The sequence below is a fragment of the Triturus cristatus genome, chromosome 4_1 (assembly GCF_964204655.1).
Source record: "Triturus cristatus chromosome 4_1, aTriCri1.1, whole genome shotgun sequence".
In the NCBI taxonomy this organism is placed as follows: Eukaryota; Metazoa; Chordata; class Amphibia; order Caudata; family Salamandridae; genus Triturus; species Triturus cristatus.
The window spans coordinates 498224137-498247451 of NC_140585.1; the positions used below are offsets into that span (position 1 = coordinate 498224137).

A 23315-nucleotide genomic window follows, 5' to 3' on the forward strand; every position below is an offset into this window, starting at 1 on the left:
ACACAAATAGAGTGTCACAAAGTCACATGCAATAATCACTCACCAATAGAAACCAATGCATGCATTGTTCTCTTTTCCTTTTCAGGTTTTTTGACCCAAAAATTTTCTAAATAACTCTGATTTCTCCCATATTCTCTGTAAGCTTTTACCGTTGGAAGCCATTTAGGAAGTGGAGAGTGGCCTTGGCCACACCCGCGCAGTGGTAGTATCTTGCCGCCAGTTGGTAAGAACGAAGGCCCCTGTTTATTTAGGTCCTGATGAATGCCTTGGACCCAACTGGGCCGACACGGCAGAAACATGTTGACCACCCACGAGTCGGTTAGGGGACACTAATCACCCCATTCACCGTCCTATGCTTTTAATATCATATAGTTATCAGTCACATTAAAATAGCACTTCTGATAACCATAATGATATTTAAATCCACTCACAATATCACGGGCCCCCACTTAGTTATTTAGAAGTGCATCCCTGTCGTCAGGTGTATGCCCACCCTCTATCAAACGAAGGTTTTAGAGGGCGAGGACTGGCTGATGATGAAGCATGACACCAGGTGGTGTGTGAGACCAGTCCGTTACTTTTTGTGAGATGCCCACACTCACGACGTTCTTGTAACTATATTTGGGTCATCACACTAGGAGCAGCTTTTTGTGGTAAATATTCAGTATTAGAGGCTGCCAGCTCCTACAACCCCATGCCTCTTGTTCCCCTCTCCACATATAAAGTGGAGCCCCTTTTGTGATTAGATTGCTGTCTTGTACACTGAAGTAACTGAAAGATACCTTCACTGACCTCTTTCTCTCTAATCAAAACCAACGACTGCCTTTTAGTGGTGAATAAACTGATTTATAGAGCCCTGCCCTAAATAAGACAGTCTGAAGCGCAGGATAAGATATACAATTCGTTTGCTGGTAGCAAACGTGCCTGTGCCTTCGAAATAATCTTACTGTACGTGCAGAATCCTATATGTTCTGTCTAGCCTATACTGAGTGCTTGCACTTATGCATGCATGCATTTGGCACATGTAGTGTCGTGGCTGACGCACGTCACTCTGCACCCATGCAATCTGAACATCGACCGCTACTGGTAGACCTGTTTCACAGGATCGTACGATCCTCCTTGCAAGGTAATTGTTGTCTTTTCGTGTTTACAAAAGTATTCATATCATCAGGAAATAGGGAACATTATTCAGTAAGATGTGGGTGGAATTATGTTAAAATGCAAACGATGTGTTATGCATTTATTTATTTTCTTCCCCATCACTTTAAACCTTTCTTCAGATATAACATACTAGAAGTATTATGTCGCTCATTTTACCTTAAAGGATGCATTGTGAATGTTGACCTCTCTCTGTGAATTAATGATTTCCTTTGAAACAACACGTTTATGTAAACTACTCCAGGCGGTGTGAGGCCCAAAATAGAGAAAGAGCTGACAGCGGGCCATTGAACTGATGGTAGGCAGGGCTCTGAGCGTAGAAGGAGCCGGACAGGGTGGCAAGATGGGCGGAATGTGGAACCGTGGGCCGTCAATAACAACGTTTTACCCATTACGATTCCCATTGTAATTTGAATTAATGTCCCTGATAAGAAATTGATCTTTAGGGACTTTGGTTACGTTTATGGCTGGGAATACACGGTTGACACGGCAATTCTTATGAATCTGAATTCGATATAATATGGGGACGCCTTTCAAAAACATGGAAAATTAAAGCAGTGAGTAGCTGGGACAAGTTGTTATGTTAAGCAAAACATGTACAGCAAACGTATTCGTAGGAATACAGGGACATTCATGCGCGATCTTGTTTCTTTCCCGTACTTAATTTGTAAAATATGAAGTACAGGTGCTCAAGCTTTTTAAGGATGCCACACCCACCCACTTCCTCCACTGGCTCCACCCACTTGTTTTAGTGGCTCCATCCTCAACTGGCACCACAGAAAGCCCAATGAAATGCCCGATTTTAATTTCAGCAAGGCTGGTTTCCTCGAGTAAGGTTTTCTTAGGAGGTTCCCATCGCCCCTTGAGGAAAAGTTTTAAAAAATGAAATCAAACAATTTTGGAATAGACTGGCTAAAGTTATTAATGCATTGAAAAGGGAACAAGGTCCAACATGTACGCTAGGGTGTATGTCTTTATCCCATATAATACATGGCCACACCACCACCTTTTGCACAAACCACTTAAAACCTTGGTGCGTCGCGCTTTTATATTATAGAGTGAGCATGCTTGCAATCATGAAGAATACAAATAAAATCTCTAGTGCTGCAAAATTATACACACCAAAAACCTGCTGGATGTGTGCTGCATACAGATGTTAGAAACACTTCAATACAAGTTAGTTTAAAAAAAAAAGCTGGAGTAGTTTGAAACATGTAGAAAGTAAAAACATGCAGAAAGAGATTCTAGTGTTTCACTATCTAGGGGGTGCAAAAAACATATCTTCTCTGCTTGTTCATATGAACTATTAAAATAAAGCAGAAGAAAGAGATAGCAAAAGCCGTAATCTGCTGCTTTAGATGGACCTGTTGCAGCTAAGCAACAATAAGTTCATGTCACAACTTCGTTTTTGCCTTGGAGAGGTGTGAGGAGGTCTGAATAGAACACACATCTGAGACTATCTCAGGGAAATAGAAGTCCTCAGCTTTAGCCCTCTCCTTGTTTACACCAATGAATAAAACGGAGTCAATGAAAGAAAATTTCAGCCTAGGATCACACAAATTGGCTAAGTAGGGAATCCGGCAGTGATCCCAGGTTTTCAATTTTCACTGCAACTCAGACACCAACTGGGCATGTTTTTCTGACATCAAAGTTTGATGTTTTCTCCTGAAAGACGATAATATAGCGAATGTGACAGGCAGAATACATTTTATTTTTGACGGGCATACAAGCTCTTCATGAAGGGGAGAACCTGAATATTATGTTACCATCTTGTAGCATGCGGTACAGCTAGGTAGGTGAACTGTCCTGAATAGCGGCCACTTGGTCCCATAATGTGTGCCACTAGCCAGTGCTACCTTTAGCCAGTACAAGGTTTTCAAGAGTAGAGCACATTACCATGTGGGACTACTAGTTTCACTTTATAAGATTTCAAGAATGTTTGCTGATGGCAGCAAAACAATACTACCTGAACGTGCCACTTAGGGCGGCTCCTCCTGTGTCCCCCTCCCACATGCCCTACCCTGGCCAGTACCCTCAGTATGACCTATGCCTCCATGCTACCTCACACAGCAATCAGGCCCTTGCCACACGTTTCCCTTAGATGTGCATTTGCCTCAATTACTCTTATGTTTGGCCTGCGACACCCTTGCACAGCTGTATGCCTTCTGCTCAGTCACCTGCCAGTCTTGCTCGTACCACCCCTGTCAGTCCCAGTTTGCTTGTACCTCCTTGGGCCCCAGTCTAGTTTGTGGTCCCTTATGCTCCAGTCTGGCATGTGCCACCTCCCCGTCTTAATGCCCCAGTCTTGCTTGTATCCTCCAGACACTTAAGTCTGGCGGGTCACTCCTCATTAAAGCTTACCTTTCTTTGTCAGCTTTCTAATAATGCTGGTCCCTAAACATCCGACTGACTGAAATCTTGCAGTCTCTGCGACCCCAGGGACCTGGGTTCAGAAGGCTTAGTTACCCTCACCTGTCCCCATGCAATAGCGGAAGAGAGGGGTCTTGCGCTCTGAAAAAAGGCCTTGCCTTATACCGAAGGGAGCACTATTCACAAGTGATAGGGTAATATCTAAATAAAAATATGACTATTTCACCAGACTAGTGCAGACTCAGTAGAGGTAAAACATGTTTAAGATAGCTCTGCTTGTTAGAGGCTTTTAGTTTCCCATTGCATTATGGTAGTTGTAGTTCTTTGCATCGCATACATTTGTGATCCTTTAATTTGTTTCTAGTGCAATGGACATGAGGACGTGCACTACTGCAGAGCTGGCAGTCAACCATACAATTGTGATGTATTAGAGAGTTCACTGCTCAAGTGCACAATGCTGCTCTCATGTGAGAGCAACGTCATGACTGGGTGGGGACAGGAGCAGAGGAGCACTGAGGCGGCGTCCGGCAGCAGCAGGTACGTTATTTTATGTGTTTATTCCCAGGCCCACCCCCACTGTCACAGTGTTTTTGGCAGTAGCCGCTACTGGTGCCACTCGAGGCAAAACAAGATTCCTAGGACCGGTGCGCCAGGTATGCCCAGACGTGGGTCCTGGGCTCACTGTGCCACTGGAATCAAGCTATCTTGGCTGAAGAGGGGTGAAACCCCAAAACCAGTCCTAGGATGCTTGTTTCCGGTCCAGGGAGGACCTGTCTTGGCAGTTCAGGCTGGACTGTTCCCATGAGGCACAGGGTCAAGACTGATTTGCATATGGCTGGCCCGGTCTAAACTGGGGTGGTATGGTGAGCAAAAGAATGATGGATTTAACCCAGATCTCTTGACTAGGGGTGAATGTTTTGATTTGTTCTGCATTCCGTCCATCAATTGTGTGTCTTTTGTTTTCTCGCCCTAAGTGCGCCAGGTATGCCCAGACGTGGGTCCTGGGCACACTGTGCCACTGGAATCAAGCTACCCTGGCTGAAGAGGGGGGAAACCCCGAAACCGGTCCTAGGATGCTTGTTTCCAGTCCAGGGAGGACTTGGCTTGGCAGTTCAGGCTAGACTGTTCCCATGAGGCACAGGGTCAAGACTGATTTGCATATGGCCCGGTCTAAACTGGGGTGGCATGATGAGCAAAAGAATTATGGATTTAACCCAGATCTCTTGACTGGGGGTGAATGTTTAGATTTGTTCTGCATTCCATCCATCAATTGTGTGTATTTGTCTACAAAGCAGTGAAATGGCTCTTTATGCTAAATAACGTTTTATAGTGCGGGGCCCACAGCTGCAGTTCTTCCTCCACTGCTGCTGGCTTTTAACTTTAAAGAAAGATTTATTTTTCCACAAAAGTTAAAAGCCAGCAGCAGTGGAGGAACTCTCTCTTCAGCGTCTGTTTTCTGCTTCCAAGGTTTTCAACTCTGACCTGCAATAATGCCTGAGAACAGTTTGTCCTAAGAGGGACATCATTCTTAATAATTCCTAGAAAAGGTGCAGTTAAACATCAGGGTCCAGTAACTAAAAAAACCTTGGGGCTTTAACACTCGCTCCAAATTGTGGTTAACAATGATCTGAAAAATAAAAAACCGTACTTAAATTTGAGGAATTTGAATATTGCACACAGGACTTTGTTTTAGAGGAAATTCACATATTATATTCAAAGTCTAATTCATCTAAACTAGCAAAGAAATGGCATCATAACTATTTCTAAAGTCAGTTATTGTAAGGAACGATCCCTTTTCTGCATACTCACCCCCTAAGTTTTGGACTGATGCTGCTGGTGCCTGGACTTTTTGAACACTGGGGCGCTGCCGTCCAGCGACCATTATATGTTCTCTGATCTCTAAACATATGTCAAAATGGGTTATCTCTGATTGGCATATGTAACTTTTCTGCAGGTCCCTATGTAGTACTCTGTGTACCTAGGGCTGGAAGTTAAATGTCACTATTGGGCTGCGCACGTATTGTGCTACCACTAAAGTGACAGTGCATAGCATGTCTTCAGGTCTGCGCCTGCAGCCTGAGTGTGCAGTTTTAAAACTGTAAATTCAGCATGGCAAAATTAATATTTTGCCAGGTCTAAACTTAGATTTTTAATACTTATAAGTCATCCGTAAGGTAGGCAGTAAATATCCATAGGGCAGAGTGCATGGTATTTAAAAGTAGGATTTGTACTTATGTTTTCCATTTTCTGGCAGTGAAAAATCTCCAAATTCGTTTTTCCAAGCTGCAAGGCTGGCTCTCCTACAGTAGTGGTAAGTGATTTATTTAACTTTATCATTTTGCAAGAAAAAAATAAAAACAAAAGCTACACATCGCCAGGAAAAATAATACTTGACACTCCCAAAACATAAGTACTAAATAGGGGGAAGGGTAGTATAAATAAGAAGGAAAATAAATAGTGGGTGGGGGCAAATACTCATTGAAAAGTAAGGGACGGTAAAGAAATACATCACAGCAGAGTGACACAATTTAGATGGGGAACAGTCTACACAGTGTCCAGAGCACCAGCTGTGGAAGGAAAGGTTCAGTTTCATCTTCGTGTTCTCCAGCTTGGTCCATGTTTAGGAGATAATCTCTAAGTGACATGCCATATGTCCTTCGGTCTTGAAGTGATGGGCTGTAGAGAAGCGCAGAATTCGTTAGCGGTGTCACAGTATGACATATCATTCAGCCATGTGGGTATAGTGGGGAGTGTATTATTGCCCCAATGTAACACCACCTGCCTTTTGACCAGAAGTAGCACAATGGCAGTGAAGTGCTGTACTGCAAAGGGTATGGGTTTACTATGACCCAGTAAGGCCACCAGTGGGTCTGGGTTGATTGTTCATTCTATCATGAAAGACATCATAGAGTAAACCTCCCCCTAATCGGATTGGATCCCTGCGCAGTTAGTGAGCAAAATCGCTTGCTCTGCTTTACATTTGGGGCAGTGGTTATTAGAGATGAGTTTACTTTGCGTACAGCATTATCCACAGGTTATGTCAGGAATGGAATATCCTAAGTCATGCTCCTAGGCAGCTCTCAATTTCACTGCACCAGCTGGCCACAGTTGCAAAGAGATGGGATAGAGTCTAGATATCATTCAGCAGTATTCTTAAGTAGAAAGTGCGTGAAATTCCTTAGGCAAGGTATCCCCTAGTGTGCCTTGTAAGGGGTGGACTGTAAAGTTATCCATACGAGTTGAGTCTCCCCCATCCGGCATAGTAGAGCTGAGCTTTAGGGTACCAGTGGCAAACAGGCCGCCTACAACACATAGCTGATGTGAAGCAAGTGTTCTTGAGGGAGTGGAAGCCATGGATTATTTACGAGGCGCATATGTGGAGAGTGTAAAGTGTCCCTACCCACATAACGTTAAGTTTAAAAATGGCATAATACATGCCAGGAGTTCATCCCATTTTTTTCAAAATTTTCATTCAGAATTGCTCATATATTAAGAATTACCTTCATAGTGCCAAGGCCAGCTTCCTATTATGAGTACCCCCAATGGAATTCATTACATAACATATTCCAGTACCAGAATTTTGTCACTGGTATTGCCAAATGGGAAACAGCTATCAGCCAATAAATTGGCTGAGACAATTAGACTGGGTAAGGATCTAGAATGTGCCCAAAAAGAACTTGCTGTGAATAGGGCTAGAGTGTATTCTAATCTGGCGGATAAAATAGCTTTAAAATATAAACAACACAAGGAGCTGGCATATGAATTTGGTGAAAAAACTGGAAAAATGTTGGCTAAAAGAATAAGGCAAAAAGCTGCATATAACGATATATCAAAAATTAGAGATGTAAATGGGGTTCTGCAAGAAACGAGAGAAGGGGTTATGGGGGCTTTTCAAAGTTTTTATCAATTTCTTTATAAACCCCCAGCATCAGAAATTTTAGATGATGGGAAGGATTATCTGTTGGGAGTCCCAACTACAGGACTTACTGAGGTACAAGCAATAAGTTTAAGGGCCCCTATAGTGTGGGAGGAAGTTCAAAGAGCAATATTAGCATTAGCTTTGGGTAAAGCTATGGGCCCGGATCAGATCCCCTTGGAGTTCTATCGCACGTTTAGGAACATGTTAAAAAATGACTTATTGTTAGTATGCCAACAAGCCTTTTTGGGTAATCCCCCTTCTTCTTGGTCAATGGCCACTATAGTAATTTTCTTGAAGAAAGGGAAGCTAGATACGGACATGGGATCTTATAGACCTATATCCCTTCTTAATGCGGATAGCAAAATCTATTCCAAAGTTATTGCAAACAGATTAAATAATCTTATGCCTTTTTTGGTATCCAAGAGACAACATGGATTTATTTCACATCGGGATACGACAGATCATATTAAGAGGGTCATCTCTTTATTAGATTGGGCGCAGGCTACGAGCTCTCCTCTTGCAGTGGCTTTATTGGACGCTGAAAAAGCGTTTGATCGGGTATGTTGGAATTTCTTGTGGTCAACCTTAGTTTGGAAGGGCTTTCCGGTGGAATTTATTGAGGCTATTCAGGCTTTATATAAAAATCCAAAAGCAACGCTTCGTGTAGCAGGCCATCTCTCTGGTAATATTATAATCACTAGGGGGACAAGGCAAGGCTGTCCTACATCGCCTTTGTTATTTGCCCTGTATATCGAGCCCTTTTTAAGCAGCTTGGAGGATAATGCTGGAATAAAACCAGTTTGCATACATGATATAGTTTATAAGGTTTTTGCATATGCAAACGATATAGCTATTGTTACCTCAGATATCAGGTCTGCCCTTCCCAAGCTAATACAAGCTTCGGAGAACTTTGGCAAGCACTCTGGATATAAGCTTAACGTTGCTAAGACCCAGTTGCTGCACTCAGAGATTGGACGCCCACAAGACATGCATTTCGAGGCGGAATCTATATATCTTGGGATTAAAATAACTGCTGATATTGATAAAATTGTTCAAATAAATACTGATGCTGTAATTGCTTCTACTAATAAAACCCTGGAGAAATTGGATAACCTTCATTTATCGCTATATGGTCGCAGCAACGTTCTGAAAATGCTTATTTTTCCAAAGTTTTTGTACTTATTTAGAACCATTCCACTTTCATTCTCTATATCTATATTTAATCGGATAGAAAGAATATGCTCTAGGTTTCTTTGGAGCTACCATAGATCTAGAAGAGCTCTAAAAAAATGTACTTTACCTAGAGATAGAGGGGGTTGGGCAATTCCTAATTTTCAATTATACTATTGGTCCATTTTTTTACAGAATATGGGTGTTTTATTGTTTAAAGAAAATTATTTGGATGAGGCAATTAGACCTTCAATCTATGAGATGCTACTGGGACAGGAAGCACGTCAATGTTTAGTTCGTATTATCGAACCAAGTTATTATAAGAAAACCAAATTTAAAATTGTCTTTACTGTTTTTGAGATTTGGAAGAAAATCAAAAAAAAAATTGGATTTACTACTAACTTAAATTATTATACGCCTTTAATTAATTGCCCTTTGTTACCTGACATTTTTAAAGACCCTATTATGTATAGATGGCATCGTGCTGGGATAAGCCAATTGGGTGACTTGATGGAGGGTCAACATATAGGGTCCTTTTTGTTTTTACAACAAAAATATGGTCTTTCATGATTTGAATTTTTTAAGTTTTTACAAATTCGGAGTTTTCTAGATGGAAATTGTTCTGAAAATCAGAATATGTTTCAGAAGGTTAAAATTATTGAAGCACTTCGGAAACGACCAAGAATTGGCCATATTTACCAATTGTTGATGGCGTATTATCAAGATGATATACTGATGCTGGAAGATAAATGGATAAAGAAATTTAATGTGCCAAGACTGGACATGCATAGAGTTATAGAAATTTCTTTTAAAACATTATATAATGGATCATTAATGAGTCAACATTTTATGTCCATATATGATTTATACTATACACCTGCTAAATTAGCAAGATGGGCACCAGCCAAAGTGAATAAGTGTAACCGTTGTGATTTAAATGCAGCAGATACGATACATATGTTTTTTTTGTGTCCAAAGCTAAGTCAATTCATTCGCGATATAGAGAATTTTTTGTCAACTTATCTAGGTGTCCAAACGCAAATGTCAGCTGAACTTGTTATCCTAGGTGTACAAACTAGTAGTGTTTGTTCAAGAACTGATTTGGAGGATAGATTCTTATTTATATGCATGTCTATTTTTCGCTGCTGTATTACTACACATTGGCTAGATGTTGAACCACCCGTCTTTAGTTTCTGGCGAGCCAAATTATTGTCTGTTTATCACCTGGAAACTGCTGTTTATAAAACAAAGGGCAAGAATAGAAGGGCACTTGGGTTAAAATTATGGTCTCCAGTTCTTAATTGGCTATGAATAGAACTTCATGTTTCTGTATTGCTTATGTTGTGTTTCATTTTGATGATATTACTAATTGGCTTATATTGTATGTAATGTTTGTGTCCTGGCTGTTTGATGATATAAAATCAATAAAGAAAATTTAAAAAAAAAAGGGAAACAGCTATCACATTGCATGGGTTATAACGCATGCAATTACAACGCATTTATTACAACGACTGCGTTGTTACATTGCAGTACCATTACAATGCAAGTCGTTACAACAACTTGCTCTAGGAAGCGCTCTAAACTAAGGAATAGTATGATTTACTATTCCAAAACTTCCCTACTGTTGCACACGTTGGAGTTGGAATAGTAAATTATACTATTCCTAAATCCAGCGTACCCCTAGAGCAAGTCGTTGTAACGACCGCGTTGTAATCGCATGCGATGTAAAGGCTATAATCTGCCCAAATACCATGGAGACAGCATTTTAATCACAGTTTGCTTCCCCCAACCGGCCCACTAAGCCCCAATATGCCAAAGGCTGCCATTTCTAAAGCAAAGTATTGTCTCCACAAGGCCATCACCAGTATTTTGCCATAGGTGTCTCTTTATGTCAAGTATTTCTTCAAGTATTCCAGGGTTTGCATTTCGCCTGGGGTGTCCTCCTTATGCCAAGAATTTCCTCCATAGTCCCAGTGAAAACATTTTGCCATGGGTGCCCCATGGCAAGTATTTCCTCGAGTATGCAAGCAACAGCATTTTTCCACCGGGGCCATGCCAAAAATAACTTCTAGTATGTTACGGCCTGAGTGCCCTTTCTTATGGTGTGAATTATCTCCAATATGCCTTGGGTGCCGCCATAAGCCCGGTATTATATTGAGACGCACAATCATAAACAGACAAAAAACACACTCAGACTCACTCATTCTCCCTCACTCACAGTTACTCACACACATACTCACTTTTTTACGCTCAATAACTCTGGGTCCTGAATCAACTGCACCTGCTGCACCATTGATAGCAACACATCTAATGTCCTTCTATGCTCTCTCACAATCTCCATTTACTCACACCTTATAATGCACTCACACTCCTTCACCCACTCCCTCACACTAACTTACTCTTATTCATACACTCTTTTGAAACTCAGATTCCCATACACTTTCTCTTATTGATACTCTCAAATACAATCAAGCACATTCTTCTTGGCCACTGTCAATCACTCACAAACACACTCACTCATACACAGATATGTACAGAGCGACAACATTTGTTTTACTTACCTTGTTTCCTTAGATGGCAACTTGGAGGTTCCTTAGTAACAGTAGATCAGAAATCTGGTGTTGGGCATTAGAACCAGCAAGCCATGATTCTCAACAAGGAGCAGCCAGATGGAGCAGCAAGGGCAAGTTTGAAACAAGGGAAGGCCCAGCTCAGTCCCTCTTCCATGTTCCTAATAAGACTGGAAGCACTGCCCAATATGTTGCTGAGATTGAGCTTGGAATCTTTCCCCTGCTGCACTGTTTGGCTCCTCATTAGTCTCTGGGATGCACTGACGTTCCCTGACAGACACAATTTTGCAGCTACACTGTGCTGACTGAGGCATGTGCAGTATGTCTGCTAAATAAAATGGATTGTGCCTGTGTGATGGGACCATAGTTGCACTACGCCCCTCAGACATGCACAATCCAGGCATCCTATTACAGAGGGTTTAATTTTGAAATAACACTCTGTAGCAGGAATGTGCTTTAGCCCCCTCCTCCTTCTCCTCCTATCATCTAGAGCCTGGAGAGGAGGCCAAGAGGGCTGACCTGCTGCACTTACAGTGTTCATGAAAACATGAAACTCGTGTTTCATGAATACTGTTCAGTTAACTCGTAAGCAGTAGAGGCGAGGAGCAGAGAGTGTTGCCTAACAGGACGAAGGGCTATGCCCCTTAGCCCCTAATAAGGAGCCGCTGTTGCCCTCCCATAGAATTACACAGCTTACATTATAACACAGCGTCATTTATAACTTTGATTTGTGAACAACTAGAACCATGATTCAAGGACTCAAATTAATATGAATTTAAAATCTAGTCCGATGATACATTTGGATTTTATTTTACTAATTTGAAAAGGCCCCTTTAAGAAGGTTGGCATTTCTTGCCTAAAAGCCTCTAGTAGCCCTTTCAGAGATAATCACCAACTGTCACCTGGCAGCCTGCTCAGGATAGGGAACAAACGTGCCTTGGCTGGGAAATGTGACCCCCTCATGACAGATTGGCCTGGGGGAGGTCGCCACTGACTGTACAAGCTTCAACAGCACAGCTACTGTCACAGGCAGATGTAATTCATACTTAGGGTTGCCCCTGCCATTGTCCAAGTAGCTAGAGTGGCACCAATTGGAGTAGTTCCTCAATTCTATTGACACAACTCAGGTATGTGTCCAGAATGATCCCTGACCAAGGGAAGAAAATTATTCCAGGCCAGCATTTAGCAAAGCAGGGCACTTTAGGAGTGTTTAGGGACAAAGCCCAGGACTCCCTAACCTATTAGTCATCCCCACCGACAAGCTAGTGTCAGGCAGAAAAGTGGCATCCATACTACCTTCTTCAGAACATTGATTGACCTAAGGAAGACAGAAGAAGGACTTCACCAGATGAACCCTGACTTTAGAAAGAGGGCTGCACCTTCTGTAACATGTGGAGAAAAACCGAAGGGCTAGGCCTACCCCTACTTGAACCCAGAACAGAAGAGTGGACTCCAAGGGCTAGATGGCTAGCCTCTTGTGAAGCTGTCAGGTCACAAAAAGTTGCAGGAAGCATAGCTTCTTGAAGAGCCCACCTGACCAAGTCCAATTGGACTTGTCCTGGGCCTTGCTGGTGACTGCCCCTAGAGTGGGGCCTGACGCCAAGTGGTGTCCCTAAGGTCTTTGGGTCCTTAGATAAGTGTCAGACTGTATTCCTTCTGCCTAACTCTAAAAGCTGGAAATTGGGAACTTTTCCAAGGATTTTTGCCAAAAGAACCAGAGGCTACCACTGGACTGCACCAAGCTGCTGACCTCACATCGCCATTTGATTTCAACTTGGTGGGTTGCCCAGCTGGAAGAAATTAGACATTCAAAACATTTCTTAAGTCCTAAGATAGAAATCTTCTACCACAGAATTTAGGCCACAGCATGCTGCCTTGCCCCGTGAGTATTACGGCTTTTAGTACTATTAACATCTAAAACTTTGAAAAATCATATCTCCAGACCCCTACATCTAATTTGATCATTTTGGTGTCTATTTGCTATATTAAATTGTACTCTATTTTTATAAACTGGAGTGGGACTTCTACTGTGTTGTTTTATCTACTTTGTAACTGTTTTGGTATTATAAATGCTTAGCAGATTTCTCCTACGGTAAGCCTGTCTGCCCTGTGCTATAGCTCCCAAGGGTTGAGCTCAGATTTAAGTTATTGTGAGCTAACTGGACATTGTCATGAATAGCGCCATTATTACTAGAAAATGAGTATCATCCGTTTCAACTAATAATCCACTTTCTTACAGTTACTGTTTAGGAAAGTGATTAACATAAAAAATGTAACTTTGTAAATTAAAAAACAAATGATGAAATATAATAATTCTTATTAAACAAGTAAGCACAACACTCAAGGGCCATGAACGCTTGAAAAAGCTCGTAAAGCCTAAAAGAGCACCACAGCTACTCTCTCCAAGTTCTGCTGCCAACCTTCTCAAGCATTGCAAAGCAAGGATGAACAACAAACACAAAGACCTGATCATGCCACCCACAAACGGCTCAAGTAAATGATCTCTACACGAAGTAAAGGCTGCATTGAAAATAAACATAATTTTGATTTAATGCACCATAAACATAATTTCCACAATGCCCAGGATCAAAAACACACTGCAAAAAAACAATAATCTCTTAATAATAAAGATGTATGTTAGACCTGACAGCATCAGGGTGGGCTTGTCCCCAGGGCCGGACTGGGAACAGAAACCGGCCTCGGCAAACTGCTCAGCTGGCCCCCCTGGGGAGAGGACAGGGATGCGGCCGAGCTGTTTAAAACGGCAGATTTCGGCCCATTTTGTTACAGGGGGCTGATATTGCCAGCCCCCGGTAACAAAAACGGCCCCCAAGGGCATAAAACCAGCCCCCACCCTGGCGGCCTACCGGGGAAATGCCCAGTGCCCGCTACAGACAGTCCGGCCCTGCTTGTCCCCAACTTTCTGGCCATCCTCCTCCACTTTTCTGACTTTTATTTTCTGGTATTTCGGACTTTGTGCACTTTACCACTGCTAACCAGTGCTACAGTGCTTGTGCTCTCTCCTTTAAACATGGTAACATGGACTCATATCCACTTGGCATATGTAATTTACTTATAAGTCCCTAATAAAGTGCACTACATATACCCAGGGCCTGTACATTAAATGCAACTAGTGGGCCTGCAACACTGATCCTGCCACCCATGTAAGGAATCTTCTAACCATGCCTCACGCTTGCAATTGCAGTGCTTGGGTGTGCAGATGACACTGCCATGTCAACCTGGCAAAATATACCTTTCGACAGGCCCAACCCTTCTCTTTTTTTTAATACATAAATCACCCCTGGTGTCTCTGGAATCCAAATTTGAAGTCCTAACTTATGGTGCATTTGTATTTGTGCAACACTTTAAACAATAACATCTTACAAAAAAAAACCCACATCAGGTTTGGAAACTAGAGCTGAATACAATAAATTAAACAAGATCAAAATGACAAAAATACAATCAGCAGAACCGGAGATATGAATTTGTAAACAATTTAGTGAAAATAGCACCAAAAAGCACACAGCCCCAACTCTGGATATCTGCTCTTGCTGGAGCGAGTCCAAGTTGCTCTTTCAGGCCAATCGTGATGGAGCGTAGGTGGGATAGAGTCACTGGAGTTTACCTTCTCATGTTTGTGGCAACAGTTCCATTCAAGTTAAAAAGGGCCTGAGGAGCAGGAAGAGTGGTGCAGAAGACTGTCGGCGAAGCGAGAAAATCCGTCCGACATAGTGGCCGGGCATTGCTGGTGCTTCTGGTTGGCAATCTCCGTGAACGGTCGATGTTGTAGTAGGAAGAGTAGCACTGATTTGTGTTGTGAGCAGTGAGGTCTTGGTGTGAACTGGCCAGTTTGCGGTCGTGAAGAGCCCCGAAGCTTTATTTCAGCACCCTTGAGCCACACCAAGGATCCAGGACCTGAGAGGCACCACTTGGGGGTCTGGATCTCACTGCAGTTGGGTCCAGGGGCTGGTGAAGGATGTTGGGGAGCCTTTTAAGTCCCTGAGGCTCAGATCAGGCAGCCAGCAGACTAGCTCTTGGAGTCACTTTGGGGTCCTGTGTACAAGATGAAGTTGCAGGTCCAGTTCTCCTTCCACAGGCAAGAAGGCAGCAGGTCAGCAAAGCAGGGCAGCAGTTCCTTCGGAGCAGTAGTCCAGCATAGTGGCAACCCTTCCAGCAGCACATAAGTCCTTCTTCCTGGTAGAGTATCCACAGGTCCAGAAGTATACTGAAGAGTTGGTGTCTGATGTCCAGTATTTATACCCAGTTGTGTCTTCGAAGTAGGGAGAAGCTTCTAAAGGCATGCCTTTGAAGTGCCCTGCCTTCCTGGCCCTGGATCCAGACTCACAGCCTATTCAAGTGCAAAGGGGCTAGGCCCAGTTCATCCCTCCCATCCTGCTAGTGATGGCCCATCCGGTCACACGTAAGCTCACCATTTTGTGTGGCTGTCTAGGAGGAATACATAAAGCCTAACTGTCAACTACACCCGTGACCTAGAGACAGGCTGCAGGCACCACAACTCTAGTGACATTTTCAAAATTGTAATTTAAAATACAGCTTCGCAATAAGTTAGGATTTTTTATTTCAATTCCAGAGACACCAAACATGAACTGGTTACCTGTTCACATTTGGAAATTACACTTATAAAATATAATAAGGTAACAACAATGGTATCATTAGGGAAAGGTAGGTCTTGCAGTACTGAAAAAATGAATTTAAGAGGTTTTGACTACAAGGAGATGTAAAACATAAAATCATACATACATGTCCTTCTTTCTAAATACATTTACACCCTGTTCTCTGGGCTGTCCAGGGCCTACCCTACACATATGACTAATAATAGGGAAGGTTTTGGCCTGGCAAAAGGTTTACTTTGCAGGTCGAAACAGCAGTTTTCCACACAGGCTTCAATGGCAGGACCGAGACATGTTTAAAGGGCCACTTAAATGGGCGGCACAATCAGTGCTGCAGACCCACAAGTAGCATTTAATTTACAGGCCCTTGGCACATGTACTGGCACTTTACCAGGGACTTATAAGTAAATTAAATATGACAATTGGATATAAGCCAATGTTACCATGTTTAGAGGGCAGAGCACAATCACTTAAGCACTGGCTAGCAGAGGTAAAGTGTACAGAGTCCTAAGGCCAACAAAAACAAATACAAAAAAAATAGGAGGAGGAAGGCAAAAGGTTTGGGGATGACCCTGCAGAAAGGACCAAGTCCAACATGTAGCAAGAGTTCAATGGACCCCAATGCAAGTCAGGAAAATAGACCTCCTGCCCCTACCTCAGCCCCAGCTTACTTTCACCTGCTGTACCAAAGATAGCTATGCCACTGTTCCTTCGTAAAGAAATTTAAAACAGAAGAGACCCTCCTAAGAAAATTCTTAGGAGGGTCCTCCCCTACATCGCGCCGGCCTTTCAGGTGTTTACCAACATCCAAAAATGTTCCCTGAACAAGTTACAGACCCTCCAATGGGTGGCAGCACAGTAGCTTCTGGGCATTCCCAAACATAGGTCCACAACGCAAGCCATGGTCCATTTACACTGGCTCTCCGTCAGACAGCGCATTAACTTTTAAGCCCTGTGATTAGCTTTAAATCCCTACATGATTTGGGTCTTGCCCGTCTGGCACAATGCTTCTAACGTTATACCCTGCCTGGATCGCTTTGGTCATCCTTTTGTGGAAACCTGGTGGTCCTCAAATTCAAAAGAGATGAATGGGGTGGGAGAAGCTTTGTAACTACTGCCAGGTTATGGAACTCTTTACCCCTAGAGTTTAAGAATTAATCAAATCTGCTCGAACTCAGAAAAATTCTAAAAACTGGTCTATCTAACCAATAAGGCATATTTCCTGGCCTCCCTGATGTATCACGTTCAGTTCTCCTTAGTAAGATTAGTGCCTAGATGTCCCTGGGTAATTGTGCTCCTTGGAAATGTTATTTTCATTTTCATTTCATTTCAGATACTATGCAAGTGCTTGGGTAATTTTTGTCTGAATCGAAAGTTGAAGGAAAAAATGCAAATATAATTTCATATAGTGTAATTTCAAAGCATGCTTGGCAAACGTTTTTGTCTGAAGCCACCCGCATGGTTTAATTAATTAAACTATGATGCCTTCTCGGCAAATGAAGATGGATCTTAAAAAACAAAAACATTTTCGAAACTACAGCTACTTATTTTACACTGCTAATTTCTGTTCAGCAAACTCATCCCTTCCAAGTTTCCATTTCAGACTCACTTATGTGGTGTAGGCGTGTAATCTTAACATGCATGCATACATTCACTAGCAATCAGTTCTCTACAGTGTAATACAACAGCCTCAGCTGTTTTAAACACATCGCGGTAATAAATCCTTTTGTAGAGTTTACTCTATTGCATGCTCGTTTGTATCTGATCAGGTTTGTCTTCTTTCGCAGACTCTGAATCGCATCACAGTCTAAGCAGTACGTACCGTTCTGACCTCCAGCCATCTGTTGGCAGCAGACAAAAACAAGTAGGCAATGTTGTTAGTGTCTGTCAGCTCCAGCATACGTTGTTTAAATCTGGCTTCGTGTCTAGAAAAAAAATGATGACCTATTAATCCACGATGGTAAAAGCAATACTTAAAGCACAGGATGCACAGAGCACAAAGATAATTTGCAAATGTACAAATATAAAGCAAAAGTTATTTTGCACCTTGTGTAACAATAGATAATTGTCAAACAATGGTTGTTTATGGTCCATTGAAAACATAAATATTTCTGCCCGGAAGATAAATATGGTGAAAATGAATTTGCAATTTTTAACTGTGTTCACATATATATATTTTTTTAAAACATACTTTATTGATGACCGTGACACCATATCCAGTGCAATGAATATTACAAAGAGACAGTCTTTTGTACTTGTAATAGGTACAACATATACGTTGCATGAATCTATCATACAGTACTCGTACTATTCGACAGGAAATGAAGAACAAATGATTCCTGATGACAACGTAACTTCCAGATCATTGCAGCTGTGTCAGATAAAGTTACAGCATAAAGCATATACATTTTCAATTAACGAGAACAACAAGCTCAACCAGGTCCCCTCCCTCCCAAACCCTCCCAACCCAAACTCCTGGTCAGTCAATGTTTAATGTCCATAGTAACCGAAAGGGGATATTAGTAGTGTAACTCTAAGGGGTCTGCAGTGCCCGGGGGTTATAGTGTATGGGTCCGAGTCCTGGAACCTAATATTAACTGGTGGCAGAGCGACACTGTGTGTTACTGCAGTGGGGTACTCTGTGGGGGTAGTAAATCAAGTAATTCTAACTCATGTAGCATGATCTCCCACTCCATCGAAATGGGTTGCTTTCATAGTCCTCTCTCTTCTTCCCTCCTAAGAGCTGCACACTCAGCTTTTCCCCATTGAATCATGCCATCTTGCCAGCTGGATACCATTGAGCACCTGGGGGATTTCCACCTCATGGTGAGGGCTCTTACTGCCAATATGAGTGCCAAGTCTAAAAATCTCAGTTGTACCTTCTGCACAGTTGTACGTCTATGAAGGCCTATGAGACAGTTCAGGGCGTCATCGGAGATAGGAATTTGTGTGATTTCTCCCAGAGATTGACGAGCTCCTCCCCAGTAGTCCCGGATACGGGGGCAGGACCATAGCATATGAAGGAAGTCTGCCTCATCCCCTTTACAACGGGGGCAGCAATGTTGAGCGTCTGGGAACATGCGATGAATCCTCTGGGGAGTGAGATACGACCTATGAAGGACCATCGTCTGAATGAACTTCAGCTTTGCATTACGAGACACTCTTTTTGGGTGTTTGAGCATGCATTTCCAAGCCTTGTCAGTGATTTCCGTAGTGGAATCCTCGAACCATTGTGTTCTGAGGGATGTGTGGTTGCGGCGTGTGCACTGATACCTTTGTAGAGCCATCGGACCAGGTGTCCCCCATTCCCCATAAGAGATGTACCAGGTCATGTTGTGAAGGTTCAGTGCATTGCGGGGCCCACGTGTTTTTTATGTAATGGGATCCAGCAGCGTGTAGTAGGTATAAACGTGATGGTGCGTCCGTAGCCTGAAGAAAGGAATCATGATCAAGCAAACTACCATCACCGAAGAACGCCCCGACATCCTCCACTACCGCCGCCACCCAATCATGTATTCTGGCCTTCGTAAGCTTACCCTGCTGTGTAGGGATGCCCAAAAGGGTATGTTCCTTGAGTAGAGAGCCGCCAGGGAGGTATACGACAGCGCCCTCCTCCAGCACTGTAGAGCCGTCCTCAATAGGTGAGGGCAGTTCGTGGGGATTTTGGCCTTAGGTAAGAGCAGGGAGTGTAGCGCACCTCGGTCCAAATCCCTAGGCGTATAACCAATTTCCTGTAAATTTTGCCGAGAGTCCAGTAAGATAGCCGTTGGAGCTGACTAGCGTAGTAGTAGGCCTTGAAGTCAGGAACTCCCAGGCCGCCACTCCTGTCTCCAGTTGAAGTTTCCGTAGGCTCACTCTTCTGCGGCCTGATCCCCAAATGATTGCTAATTGGCTCCTGAGGCGGAAAGCCGGGAGCAGGGACATTTTAAAAATCGTATTGTGTGCTTTTACTTAACGTGATTTTAAAACTGCTATCCACCCTCACCTGAATCTTGGCAGCTCAGAACAGCGCCTCGCGCTGCAACGAACTCTTCCCTCAGGCGCCATTCACGAGGGCGAGGCGAGACACGCCCCCTCGGCTGGCCACGCCCCCCCGCCGCGAATACAAATAGCGCGCGCCAGCTCAGGCGCTGCATTGCTAATTGGCTCCTGAGGCGGAAAGCCGGGAGCAGGGACATTTTAAAAATCGTATTGTGTGCTTTTACTTAACGTGATTTTAAAACTGCTATCCACCCTCACCTGAATCTTGGCAGCTCAGAACAGCGCCTCGCGCTGCAACGAACTCTTCCCTCAGGCGCCATTCACGAGGGCGAGGCGAGACACGCCCCCTCGGCTGGCCACGCCCCCCCGCCGCGAATACAAATAGCGCGCGCCAGCTCAGGCGCTGCATTGCTAATTGGCTCCTGAGGCGGAAAGCCGGGAGCAGGGACATTTTAAAAATCGTATTGTGTGCTTTTACTTAACGTGATTTTAAAACTGCTATCCACCCTCACCTGAATCTTGGCAGCTCAGAACAGCGCCTCGCGCTGCAACGAACTCTTCCCTCAGGCGCCATTCACGAGGGCGAGGCGAGACACGCCCCCTCGGCTGGCCACACCCCCCCCAACCTCCTCGCCCACTGGTATAAAGTATGTGTCTTGGGAGGAAGCGCAGCGGACGAGCGCAGCGGGCGCGACTCTTGCGCGCCGAAGGCGCGCCTAAGGCAAGCCCGTCTGCGCCCGTCCGCGACCGACCGGGACCAGGGGCCATACCCCCTGCCAGCCCCAGCACACCCGAGGTAACCATCATTCGCTATAACCGCACCGACCTACTGGCCCTACGTAAACCTATTGAAACATCAAATTGTATTCTAACCGGCCCAGGTCTATCCTACGGTCCCATCTCATGCCGTTCCTGTCACTGGACCAGCTTAGGTCAATCTCCAACGGATCCTCATATGACCCCCACCAACCCTCAGCATGAACTACAATGTTTATATTTTAATGCTAGATCACTACCCAAGCATGCACTTGACATATGGGATATCCTAACCTCTAAAACGCCAGATCTGGTCTTCGTCACCGAAACGTGGCTATCAGATGCCAGTGCCCCGGATCTAGCTAACGCTCTCCCCCCCAATTATAAAATAATAACACAAAACAGACAAAATAACAAAAAAGGAGGTGGAGTAGCCGTAATCTTTAGGGACCACCTAACTTGCCTAACGGATACAACTAATGCGGAGCCTGAGCATGAGCTATTACCATTTAGAATCCTCGCCGAGAATCATGTCATGCTAGCGGGTGCAGTCATCTATAATCCACCTGGACAACAAACTAACCTCAGTGCGAAACTAGTGAACCAAGTACTCCCTTTGTGCCTAAAACACAAACACTACATGATCATCGGAGATTTTAACGTCCACTACGAAAATTCCAATGCCCCTGGAGTCGCCCAGCTTAAATACGACATGGAAATCCTCCAACTGAAACAACTGATCGACAACCCTACTCATACAGCAGGGCACACCTTGGATCTCCTCTTTACAAACATCGAGCGGACGACACTCAAGGAAATTCTCCCCCTGTCATGGTCTGATCACTTCATGCTTTCATTTCTACTTGAACTTCCTGGCAAACCCGTAAAAATCAAATACTCCCCCCTCACCTCCAACAGAGTCTGGAAACTAATCAAAGACTCCAATTTCCAAAATCATTTTCACGTGACAGATGTCTCCCTTCCAGATAACGAACCTACTGGGAATAACGCCATCCGGCTAGAAACCAGCATCCGCCAAACATTAGACAAAATTGCACCCCTGCGAGACGTCAGAAAAAAAACAACCATCAACGAAAAATGGTACACCCCCTCCCTCAAGAGCCTTAAAAGGGAATGCCAAAAGATGGAACACCAATGGAGACAAGCGAAAAACCCCACAACCAGAGTCAATTACACTGCCAAAAGGAAACAATACATCCTTGCCATCCGAGTGGCAAAAAAGGCATTTTTCGTGCAACGAATCAACGAAAACCACAACTCGGCAAAAGAGTTGTTTAAAATTGTGAAGGAGCTTAGCAATCCATCCTGCACCTCGCAAAACCTTACCCCCTCGACAGAAGCATGCGAACGGATAAGCTGCTTCTTTTCTGAAAAAATCAATAAAATTTACTCAACTTTTACTCTCCCCCAAACCGTCCCTCCTCATGATAATTCTGACGCAAGACCACCTACATCCGACAATGATAATGATCGCACAGACCTGGGTAACTCCCCTCGCTTATCCAACTTCCAACCGCTCTCTGAAAAGGAAGTACTAACAGTCCTTAGAGCAATAAAATCTGGCTCCCCCACAGACCCCTGTCCACACTTTGTATTCTCGGAAATTGCACCAACCTTATGCCCAATCATCACCAAACTTTTTAATCAATCCCTCACTTCTGCGTCTTTTCCAGACTGCTGGAAACACGCATCTGTAACCCCCCTCCTGAAAAAAGCTGGAGCCGATATTCTCAACCCAGAGAACTATAGGCCAATTTCACAACTCCCCTACCTCTCCAAAGCATTGGAGAAGATGGTTAACTCACAGTTATCCAAATATCTTGAGGACAACTTGCTTCTGGACCCCACCCAAACCGGCTTCAGATCCAACAATAGCACCGAGGCCACGCTGCTGGCAGTGTCGGACAGCGTCAGATGCATCACTGACCAAGGGGGTTCGGTGGCTCTGATACTGTTAGACCTGTCGGCAGCGTTCGACACTGTTTCACACAAATGCCTACTGAACATCCTCCGGTGCAAAGGTATACAAGGCACAGCGTTGCAATGGATCGAATCCTTCCTGTGCAACCGCACCCAGGCAGTGCACATGGGCCAATTCCATTCTGAACCCCGCCCCATCAGTTGCGGAGTCCCACAAGGGGCTTCCCTAAGCCCCACTCTCTTCAATGCCTATGTATCATCTCTGGCCGACATCGGGAGAAAGTGGGGCATCGGCATTTGCTCATATGCCGACGACACGCAGCTGATGGTGACCTTGGATGAAAGATCGGAGAAATTAGAAACAACTAAAAATAAACTCCACAGTTGCCTCTCCGAAATGGCCGACTGGATGCGTAATCACTGTCTTAAGCTCAATGCCGGAAAATCCGAAATTCTACTGTTCGGAGGAGCTAAACTATCATGGAATGATTCTTGGTGGCCACCGGCTCTAGGGACAGCCCCCGCCCCGAAACAACACGCCAGGAATCTGGGTGTCATGATGGATGACGCACTATCCATGAAGGACCACGTACGCACACTTTGGGGTAAGGGATTTGCAATCCTGAAACTCCTCGCCAAGATCTTCAAATGGATCCCACTGGACTGTCGTCGCACAATCACACAGGCCCTCCTAGTTAGCCGCCTGGATTACGGCAATGCTCTATTCGAAGGAATGAACGAGCAGTTGTTCTCTCGCCTCCAGGTCCTGCAAAACCAGGCTGCCAAGCTGGTATGTAACAAAGGCAAAAGGGACTCAGC

General features: G+C 44.0%; 1 protein-coding gene across 5 annotated transcripts in view; it reads right to left on the reverse strand.

Annotated features, from left to right (window-relative positions):
• Positions 1–23315, reverse strand: part of ABCC9 (ATP binding cassette subfamily C member 9) — a 947014-nt gene that overhangs the window by 248498 nt on the left and 675201 nt on the right. For all 5 annotated transcript variants that reach the window (XM_085652729.1, XM_085652730.1, XM_085652727.1 and 2 more), the window contains one exon: positions 17641–17743. In XM_085652729.1, coding sequence (XP_085508855.1) covers positions 17641–17743 — 103 coding nt within the window. The remainder of the gene's footprint in view (positions 1–17640; positions 17744–23315) is intronic.